Consider the following 7,733-nt stretch of genomic DNA (forward strand, 5'->3'; position numbering starts at 1 on the left):
AGTGTAAAATAGTGTCATCGTCAGAAAAAAGTGCAAAATAGTGTCAACGTAAAAAAGTGTAAAATAGCACCCTCATAAAAAAGTGTAAAATAGTGTCATCGTCAGACAACCAAAAAGGTTAAAATAGTGTCATCGTCAGACAACCAAAAAGTTTAAAATAGTGTCATCGTCAGAAAAAAGAGTAAAATAGTGCATCGTCGGAAAAAAAGAGTAAAAAAGTGTCATCGTCAAAAAAAAAAAAAAAGAGTAAAATAGTGTCATCGTCAAAAAAAAACGTGTAAAATAGTGTCATCGTCAGAAAAAAAATGCAAAATAGTGTCATCGTAAAAAAGTGTAAAATAGTGTCATCGGCAGAAAAAAGTGTAAAATAGTGTCATCGTCAGAAAAAAGTGCAAAATAGTGTCAACGTCAGAAAAAAGTGCAAAATAGTGTCAACGTAAAAAAGTGTAAAATAGCATCCTCATAAAAAAGTGTAAAATAGTGTCATCGCAAAAAAAGTGTAAAATAGTGTCATAATCAGACAACCAAGAAGTTTAAAATAGTGTCATCGTCAGAAAAAAAAGAGTAAAATAATGTCATCGTCAGAAAAAAATGCAAAATAGAGTCATCGTAAAAAAGTGTAAAATAGTTTCATCGCCAGAAAACAAAAAAAAAGTGTAAAAGACTGTCATCGTAAAAAAAATGTAAAATAGTGTCATCGTCAGAAAATCAAAAAAAGTGTGAAATAGTATCATCGTAAAAAAAGTGTAAAATAGTGTATCATAAGAAAAAGTGTAAAATAGTGTCATATTCGGGTAACCAAAAAGTTTAAAATAGTGTCATTGTCAGAAAAAAAGTGCAAAATAGTGTTATCGTAAAAAATTGTAAAATAGCACCCTCACAAAAAAAGTGTAAAATAGTGTCATCGTAAAAAAAGTGTAAAATAGTTTCATCGCCAGAAAACAAACAAAAAGTGTACGAGTGTCATCGTAAAAAAACAAAAAAAAATGTAAAATAGTGTCATCGTCAGAAAAAAAGGTATACAATAGTGTCATCGTTCAGAAAACAAAACAAAAAGTGTAAAATAGTGTCCTCGTCAAAAACAAAGTGTAAAATAGTGTCATCGTAAAAAAAAAAAAAAAAAAACGAAATGTCAATAGTGAGTCCGAGGCCTGAACTTACCAGTAGTTCTGCACAATTCCGGAACAAGATAAACAAGCTCAGCTTGTCCGGCACGTCGATCCTTTGGCTTCGATCTCGACACCAACATCGGCTGTGAGTCGTTCCTTATTCTTATGTGGTATTTTGACGCATAATAGTCTTTGTAGGAAATCGACTCTCCATTTCTCAATTTAAACGTGGAACTCGGCCTGACCGTATAGTCCACATCGTCAATCCGATAAGTATTATTATTGTATCCAGTCAGAACGATCTGACCCATGATTTCCTTCGAGAAGAATTTCTGGGAGAAGAGGGAAAAATCAAAAACATTTTCCAACCTTTTTCCCGAATTATAAAATATTACATATTAATATTATTAATTATAATTTTTTAATTTTTTCAAGTTTAAGAAATATTTTTTCAAGACTTCTAATTATTTCTTAAACTTTATCGAATATTGCCTAAATTCATAATTGTTCAATTGTTCCTTGTTCATAAAAATTTGTTTTTCTTATCCAATATTTTTAAATATTCTCCTAAAATTAATTTTTACAATAAAAAAAAAATACATTTTCAATTTTCCTCGGGATCTTGACAAAATTTTTCTTTTTTTTTTTTTAAACCTTTCAAAATGCTCCATCTTTTCAAAACCTCTATATACTCTTAAAACTTACACGATTTGTTTTTTTAACTATCTACTATTTGGATTTTTAAATTTCTTCAATTTTAAACAAATGAATTTTCAACTATTGAAAATTGAATTTTTCACAGTTTAAATTTTTATTTTATGCAAGTTTAAGTAATTAAAAATTTTATTTGTACTTTTGATATTGAACAATTGAACTTTTCATTGTTAAAAATTCAACTGATAACTTTTTTTTTTTAATTTTCAAATTTCTTTAATTTTAAACAATTGTATTACAGGGTTGCAACAATTCAAAACAACATTCAATAATATTTTTTATTTAAAGTGAAGGAAAATATTTAGTTATAACAATATTTTTGTTTTGTTATTACTTGAAGAACAATTATAATCGAATTATTTATGCGCAATAACTAATAGAATTGTCTATATTAAAATTTATCAAAATTTAATTAGTTCACGAATTTCTTCTTTTTATCAGTTCGAAATCGAGGTGAATGAAAAAATACCAGTTATTTTTTCTTTAAATTTCATGAATTTTCCAGGTTTTTTAAACATTTTTTGTTGTTGTTAAATTCCACGACTTTCCAGGTCTTTCGTTAAAAATTAAATTTTGTATTTTTTAAATTAAATTTTCAATTTTCTTTAATTTTAAACAATTCAATATTTGATTTATAATTGCTCACTTTAAATAAGCAGTCTAAGTATTACACATTTTTTATTATCTTTAATTAAAAAGATTCAATTTTAATCGGTTAAAAATGAAATTATTTTATAATAAAACAATACTTGAATATGACTTGAAATTGAATAAAAACGTTTAATTATTAATCTATTAATTCCAAATAATTAACAAATTGGAAACAGTTTATAAAGTTTAAATAGGATTTTTTAGATTAACTTTTTACCAGAAAGATAAATTTGCAACTAAAATAATGTAGTTTTCAATTGGAATATTTGAATTTTTCGATAAAAAGCTCATTTTTAACAACAACAAAAAAAATAAATAATTTTTAAACGAATAGTTACACTTTCAAACAAATCGAGGAATTTTGAACTAAAATTATGAATCCTCAAGTAGAACAATTTAATTTGAAAACAAAAAGACGAATTTTCAACAAAAAGATTAGTATTTTCCACCCAGAATATTAATGTCTACTAAAAAAGTCGAATATTCTAAAAAAAAAAAGGATAATTTTTCAACCAAAAAGTGAATAGTTACTTTTCTAGTAAAAAAAAATATAATTTTCAAGGTAAAAAAAATAACAAATTTTTAACAAAAAAAAAAAAAACAAATAAAAAAATAAAAACTAAACTGTATATGAAAGCACTCAAAAGTTAAACTCTTGAATTTTAAACTTTGAAAATTGAAGTTTCAAAATTGTTTCATTCGACAATTTTGTATTTAAAAACACTTTTCAACTGAACAATTTTTAATTAAATTCAGTTAAACTATCAAATTCAAAATTTGAAACTTATCAATTTTAGGGTTTAAAATTTCAGTTCGGAATTGATCAAAAATTGAAAATTCCGAGTTTAAATAAGAAATTTTAATTTTTTTTAAAGAAAAATTTCTTGTTCAAATTCAGAATTTTTATTCTTTTCGAAAATTCTCCGGTTCAACTATTTGTAAAAATTAAAATATTTCTATAAAATTCCCTGTTTAAATTCATAATTTAAATTTTTTTCTCTCGAAAATATCCCGTTTCAACTTAGAATTAATTCTTTAAAAAAAATCCCTGTTTCAGCTAGGAATTCAGTTAAATTTTTAAATTCCCTGTTCCAAGAAAAACCATAATTCTTTTGTTTCAACTCAGAATCGTTAGAAATTTAAAAATTCCCTTCTTCAACTCAGAATTAAAATTCTTTGGAAAAAGTTCCTGTTCCAATTCAGAATTTTTTTGTGTCCTTTTCGAAAATTTCCAATACTAGCTCGGAATTAGTTCAAATCTGAAACTTCCCGGGGTACCAAATTTTATTACAAAATAATTTTTTTTCTTTTTAATTCTGCCAAATTAAAGAAATTTTCTTAAAATTTTCCACATTCATTTCTAACAATTTTATCAATCTTTTTAAACATTCTCTCAAAATTAATTTATTAAAATAAAAAATGATTTTCAATTTTCCTAGAAAATGGTTTTTCTTCTTCTGAAACCTGTCAAAATTCTTAAAAAGCTTCGAAATTTTTTCTTCTAAATCTGCTAAAATCTATATTCTGTTTTAAATTAGGCCTTAGGCTATTTGAACACTAATTTTGGTATAAATAGTCGATTTTTTTGGTACACATAGACAATTCGTTTAAATTATTTGATATTATTTTTAATTTTTACGTAATTTTGAATTTTTTCAAATATTCTAAATATTTCTTCAATTTACTCAAATTTTTATCTAAAAATAATAGACGTTCAATTGTTATTTATATATCAAAATTCAGCAATTTATCTTACAAATTAAATTTGATTAAATATAATAATTAAAATTGTCAAGTTCAAAGTTTAGTTTTTTTTGTTTAATTTTTAATATTTAATTTATAGTTTAAAATAGGAATATTTGAGAATAAAATCATATTTGAAATCGAATAAAAGTCTTTAATTATAAATATATTACTTTGAAATTATTGAAGAATTAAAAATATTTTAGTTAACGTTAAAATCAGGAAATTCTCAAATTGTGAACTGATTCCGAATCGTCTTCAAAAATCAATTATTACTTACTTTTTAAATCTTAAAGCACAATTCGATTAAAAAAAAAATCAATTATTAATTTATGTTCAAAGTTGATCAACTAAATTTTTTTTTTAACAAAAAATCTTCGATTTTAAATGCTTCTAAATTTGAATTGTTTAAGTCTTTAAAACTAAATTTTAAAATTCTGTAAACTGAAAATATGTATCCTTAAAAACTAAAATGGGAAATTTTTAAAGCGAAAGATTTTCAAATTACGCCATATAACCTGAATGATACCATAATTGAAAAAGATAAAAATTAAACTCATTATTCATTAAAAAATGGTTACAATCAAAAGTTGGAAGGATATTTTGTTCTAAAAATTTATCAAATTCCCGGTCCAGTGGCCAATCCTGAAATTCCTAGTTAAAAAATAAATCGACTGTCATTTTCCGGTTTTTCAGAGTTTCACGGCAAAATAGCCACCCAGATATAGAAAAAATTCTGTTTTAATTCATGAGGGACGAATTTTTAAAATTATATTTCAAAAAAATGTACCTTGTATTCGGCCTGGTAGGTTCTGTAAAATTGTTCAAGCATGTCCAGAACCGTGTCCTCTCGCATTACTTTGTGCGTGATTTCTGCGCATAGGAGAATGTTGTACTCACACTGACGAATTGATGTCAAATAACCGGGCCACAATTCCATTCTGAATTCTCGGATTTGGACCTGAAAAATCATATCTTTTTTATATTTTATATTCATTTTTTTTCAATTCTGCCAAATAAAACAAATTTCCTTAAAATCTTCCAATATTTAGAATATTTGAAAAAATTCAAAATGACTTAAAAATTAAAAATAATATCAAATAATTTAAACGAATTGTCTATGTGTACCGAAAAAAAAACGACTATTCATACCAAAATTAATGTTCAAATAGAAAAAGGCCTAATTTAAAACAAAATATAGATTTTAGCAGATTTAGAAGAAAAAACAAATTTCCTTAAAATCTGTCACATTCATTTTTGATAATTTTGTAAATCTTCGCAAATCTTTTTGAATAATCACTAAAAAATTCAACTTTCTTCCATTTTCAAAAATTCAAACTTTAACCTTTATGTTTCAAAAGTTGCAAATTCAATTTCCAATTTTCTAAAAATTTTCAAGAATTAAGAGTATTTTAATTTTCTTAAATTTTCAACAATTGAACTTTAAAAATGTCCAATTCTTCCAGTTTTAATAATTTATTAAATCCATTTTTCTAAAATTTACAATAATTAGAATTTCAATCTTTATATTTCAATAGTTGAAAATTCAGTGTCCAATTTTCTTAAATTTCTAAAAATTGAACTTTAAAATTTAAAATTTTAGTTATCTTCAAGGTTTAAAGGTTTTAAATTCAATTTTATTCAATTTTCAAACGATATTTTTCAACAGTTGTAAATTCAATCTCCAATCTTTTCCAATTTTTTTGGATTTTCAACAATTGAACTTTAAAAAGTTATAATTTAAATTATCTTCCAGTTTAAATACAATTTTTTTAAATTTTCAACCATTGAACTTTAAAAAGTTTAAATTTAAATTGTCTTTCAGTTTTAATAGTTTATTAAATAAATTTTTCTTAAATTTACAATAATTAATATATTTATGTTTCAACCGTTGAAAATTTAATATACAATTTTCTTAAATTTCTATAATTGAAACTTTAAAAAGTTCAAATTTTAATTATCTTCAAGTTTTTGAATATAAGTTAAAAAGTTAAAATTTAAATTGTCATCCGGTTTTAATACAGTTTCCATAAGTTTTAAATAACAAACAGTTGAAAATTTAATCTCCAATTTTTTTAATTTTCTAGAATTAAGTTTTTTGAATTTTCTTAAATTTTCAACAATTGAACTTTAAAAAGTTAAAATTTCAATTATCTTCAGATCTAAATTAAACTTTTTCCATCTTCAAAAATTAAAATTTTAATCTTCTTGTTTCAACAGTTGCAAATTCAATTTACAATTTTCTAAAATTTTTCAAGAATTAAGTTTTTTAATTTTCTTACATTTCTAAAAATTTAACTTGAAAAAGTTTCAATTTCAATTATCTTCCAGTTTTAACAGTTTAAATTCAATTTCCTTCCATTTTCAATCATTAAAATTTCAATCTTTATGTTTCAACAGTTAAAAATTCAATCTACAATTTTCTTCAATTTTCAAGAATTAGGAGTATTTTAATTTTCTTAAATTTTCAACAACTGAACTTTAAATTTTAATTTTAATTATTTTCCAGTTTTAATAATTTATTAAATCCATTTTTCTTAAATTTACAATAATTAGAATTTCAATCTTTATATTTCAATAGTTGAAAATTCAGTATCCAATTTTCTTAAATTTTTAAAAATTGAACTTTCAAATTTTAATCATCTTCAAGGTTTAAAGGTTTTAAATTCAATTTTATTCAATTTTCAATCGTTATGTTTTAACAGTTGTAAATTCAATCTCCAATTTTTTCCAATTTTCTTGGATTTTTAACAATTGAACTTTAAAAAGTTATAATTTTAATTGTCTTCCAGTTTAAATACAATTTTCTTAAATTTTCAACAATTGAAGTTTAAAAAGTTTAAATTTAAATGGTATTTCATATTTAATAGGTTAAATCCAATTTTCTTAAAGTTCTCAAAATTGAACTTTAAAAAGTTGAAATTTTGATTATCTTAAAGTTTAAAATGTTTTTCGATTTTCTTAAATTTCTAAAAATTGAACTTGAAAAATTTGTAATTTAAAGTATCTTCCACTTTTAATAGTTTATTAAATCAATTTTTCTTAAATTTACAATTAAAATATTTATATTTCAACAGTTGAAAATTCAGTATTCAATTTTCTTCAATTTCTATAATTGAAACTTTAAAAACTTACAATTTTAATTATCTTAAAGTTTTTGAATGTTTTAAATCCAATTTTATTTTTCAATTTTCTTAGATTTTCAACAATCGACGATGTTTAAAAAGTTAAAATTTAAATTGTCATCCGGTTTTAATACAATTTCCATAAGTTTTAAATAACAAACAGTTGAAAATTTAATCTCCAATTTTTTCAATTTTCTAGAATTAAGTTTTTGAATTTTCTTAAATTTTCAACAATTGAACTTTAAACATTTTTTATTTAAATTATCTTCAAGTTTTAATCATTTATTATATCCATTTTTCTTAAATTTACAATAATTAGAATTTCAATCTTTATATTTCAATAGTTGAAAATTCAGTATCCAATTTTCTTAAATTTTTAAAAATTGAACTT

The 7,733-nt window shown here is 22.6% G+C and overlaps 1 protein-coding gene across 2 annotated transcripts in view; it reads right to left on the bottom strand.

The window, feature by feature from the left end:
- LOC117181462 (piwi-like protein Siwi) overlaps positions 1–7,733 on the bottom strand; it is a 96,475-nt gene that overhangs the window by 21,211 nt on the left and 67,531 nt on the right. For both annotated transcript variants that reach the window (XM_033374265.1, XM_033374178.1), the window contains exons 7-8: positions 5,008–5,178; positions 1,162–1,441 (exon numbers count right to left, since the gene is read on the bottom strand). In XM_033374265.1, the coding sequence (XP_033230156.1) occupies positions 1,162–1,441; positions 5,008–5,178 (451 nt within the window). The remainder of the gene's footprint in view (positions 1–1,161; positions 1,442–5,007; positions 5,179–7,733) is intronic.

Source organism: Belonocnema kinseyi, chromosome 1, assembly GCF_010883055.1.
Source record: "Belonocnema kinseyi isolate 2016_QV_RU_SX_M_011 chromosome 1, B_treatae_v1, whole genome shotgun sequence".
Classification (NCBI taxonomy): Eukaryota; Metazoa; Arthropoda; class Insecta; order Hymenoptera; family Cynipidae; genus Belonocnema; species Belonocnema kinseyi.